Source organism: Plasmodium gonderi (genome assembly GCF_002157705.1).
Source record: "Plasmodium gonderi DNA, contig: Pgo-contig_587, whole genome shotgun sequence".
Classification (NCBI taxonomy): Eukaryota; Apicomplexa; class Aconoidasida; order Haemosporida; family Plasmodiidae; genus Plasmodium; species Plasmodium gonderi.
Genome location: NW_021629413.1, coordinates 2,567 through 5,171, shown reverse-complemented (window position 1 = coordinate 5,171; position 2,605 = coordinate 2,567). Strand labels below are relative to the sequence as shown.

The window sequence follows — 2,605 nt, the reverse complement described above, 5'->3', positions numbered from 1 at the left end:
GCTGTTATGCATATCATATAAATTTTTGAGTTCTTCAAATTCATCATCAGTAACACTCTGATAATGCGTTAAGTATGATAACCCCCGATAATTTTCATTAAATATCTTGATTATTTCATTATAAATGACTTTAAAATCTGAACTTACTTTGTCACTTTTAAATTTATGCTTATATAGCCAATAATACAAGTATTTAAAACCAATTTTGTATAATGATTCATGATGTTCTCCATATGCTTCTTTTAAATATGCCAAAGATTTACAGCATATTTCTTTAATATTGGCGTTAAAAATATCAGAATAATTACCATCAATATTATTACACTTATCTTGGTAATTAATAATTGATTATCTTCGTTTTACGCCATCTATAATTTCTGCACATTTGCTGAATAATAAATATATAGACTTATCCTAAAAATAAGAAAATAACCATAGTATAATAAAAATTATTTCTATATGAATAAAGTTTTAAAATATATATGAAAAAACATAGGCAGAATTATTATAATAGTTTACTTCACATTATAATAATTCAAAAATATTATAATTTTAACCATCTTAAAAAGGATTTTATCATTTTGCAGATTAATAAAATAATTATATTTAAAAATGTTAATATATCAATTTTTAAAAATTAATATATATAATATGAATAAATATTATGCCAATCATTATAATAACTAGATAATTCATATAAAACGTATATTAACTCATTTGAACATATATATAATTTCCCTAAAATGCTGTTGTGAATATATTTTACAAAAAATGTTACATTCTAATAATTATTCAAACTTAAAAATATAAAAATTAAATGATTTAAACAATAATATATTGTTATACATTATAATAATTAGTTCATTAATGAGAAAGTAATATATTATAATAAATGTTACGCTCATATTTAATATAAAATTGAAGAGTAACTTTAGTAAGATGCATTAACATTTCCTGATTTTTTTATGATACGTTTATCATAATGATAAAAAATGATTAAATTTTTTTAAGTGACATTTTCATGTTATATGTCTTATACTATTTATTTTATAAATATATTTAGTTTTAAGGGTTCATGCATTATTTAAGTTACCTCCCACAATATTTATAATAGTAGGGAAGAATGCAGCAGATTTTTCAAAATTTTGTTATAATTATGATTATTAGATAAAATTGATCTCATAATGAAGTAACAAATTAACTTATTATGAAATATGAACACATCATATTATCATTTATCAGAGTTCAGGCTTTGCATACATGGTTTGTAGTTAATCATTTATTTTATAAATTTTATACATTGGATTTGAGACTTCAAGTTTAAGGGTTAAACGTTCAAACATTTCATTTTATCTATGGATATGTTGCTTTATAATTTAATTATAAATTTTTTTGGAAATTATACTTCTGATATGATTTCATTATATATTATATAATATTAAATTTATTATCAATATAATGAATTATGTAAATGATTCGTTCATATTTCAATATAATATTTTATGCTATTAATCTTTAATTCCTTATTTAATAATTATTATTGGCTTATTTATATTATCGTAATATTCTTTAAAGCCTTTTTATTTATATATATATTTTTATAATCTATCATGATTTCGTATACAATTATTATATATGAATTGAACTAAATATATTTAGATATATATGAATAATCCTTACATTTATTTTTATTTATATAATAGTTGTAAATAACAAAAAATACATTATAATCCTTTTACATAAAGGTAACTAATAGTAAATAATGTCAAAATATTTATATGTCTTTTTTAACTCCATATATATTTTAACGAAACTTATAGCATCTTTTAATCAATGATATTAATATATAAGGCTTCATTTAAATATATATTTATTGTATGACACAATTTCAGAATATTATATGTGTATTTCAAGAAATAGTATAATAATTAACACTTTTTTTCGCTCTATGTTTTATTGTGTTTAATATAAATTTTATTATTCTTTTCATTAAAAGAAAAAATTGTTTATTTACATATTTTTGTAATATAATTTCATAATTTAATTAAAACATTTATTTTGCAATAATTAAGTAATTTTTACTATAATAATGTATTAACTTATTCATAATTTTTACATAAACATTTGATGGAATTTTCTTCCATAAAACTTATAACAATGTTCATTTTCATGTAATACATTACCTTAATATGTTTTAAATTCTTACCTATATATCTATGACATTACAAAGTCTACATATATTTTAGATTCTTCTGATTCCAATATATTTAAAATTAAAAGTATTTTTTTAAATATTTTAAATATTTAATTATAGCTAATCCTTAAAATGTTGAATTCATAACAGATATTATAAACAGTAACATGGAAGTTTTAATGCCCTTTTTTCTAGTGCAACATATAAATAATTTTTTTACATATTAAATAACATGTCATAGTATAATATTATGGAATTTCAAATAAATTCTCATATTAATGTATATATTCTTTATAATAATGCTTTATATTTTATAAATATATTCATTGATTCCAATATTTAAAGCAAATAAAAAATGCATATTAAATAAATCAGGAGAAATTATTGATAATATGAGGGTATATATTTTAA

General features: G+C 18.3%; 1 protein-coding gene across 1 annotated transcript in view; it reads right to left on the bottom strand.

Annotated features, from left to right (window-relative positions):
- PGO_003890 (variable surface protein) overlaps positions 1–560 on the bottom strand; it is a gene marked incomplete at both ends in the record, with an annotated part of 731 nt that extends 171 nt beyond the window's left edge. The window contains 2 exons of the mRNA XM_028691382.1: positions 55–324; positions 525–560. Of these exons, the coding sequence (XP_028547183.1) occupies positions 55–324; positions 525–560 (306 nt within the window). The remainder of the gene's footprint in view (positions 1–54; positions 325–524) is intronic.
- Positions 561–2,605: the final 2,045 nt, after the last annotated feature.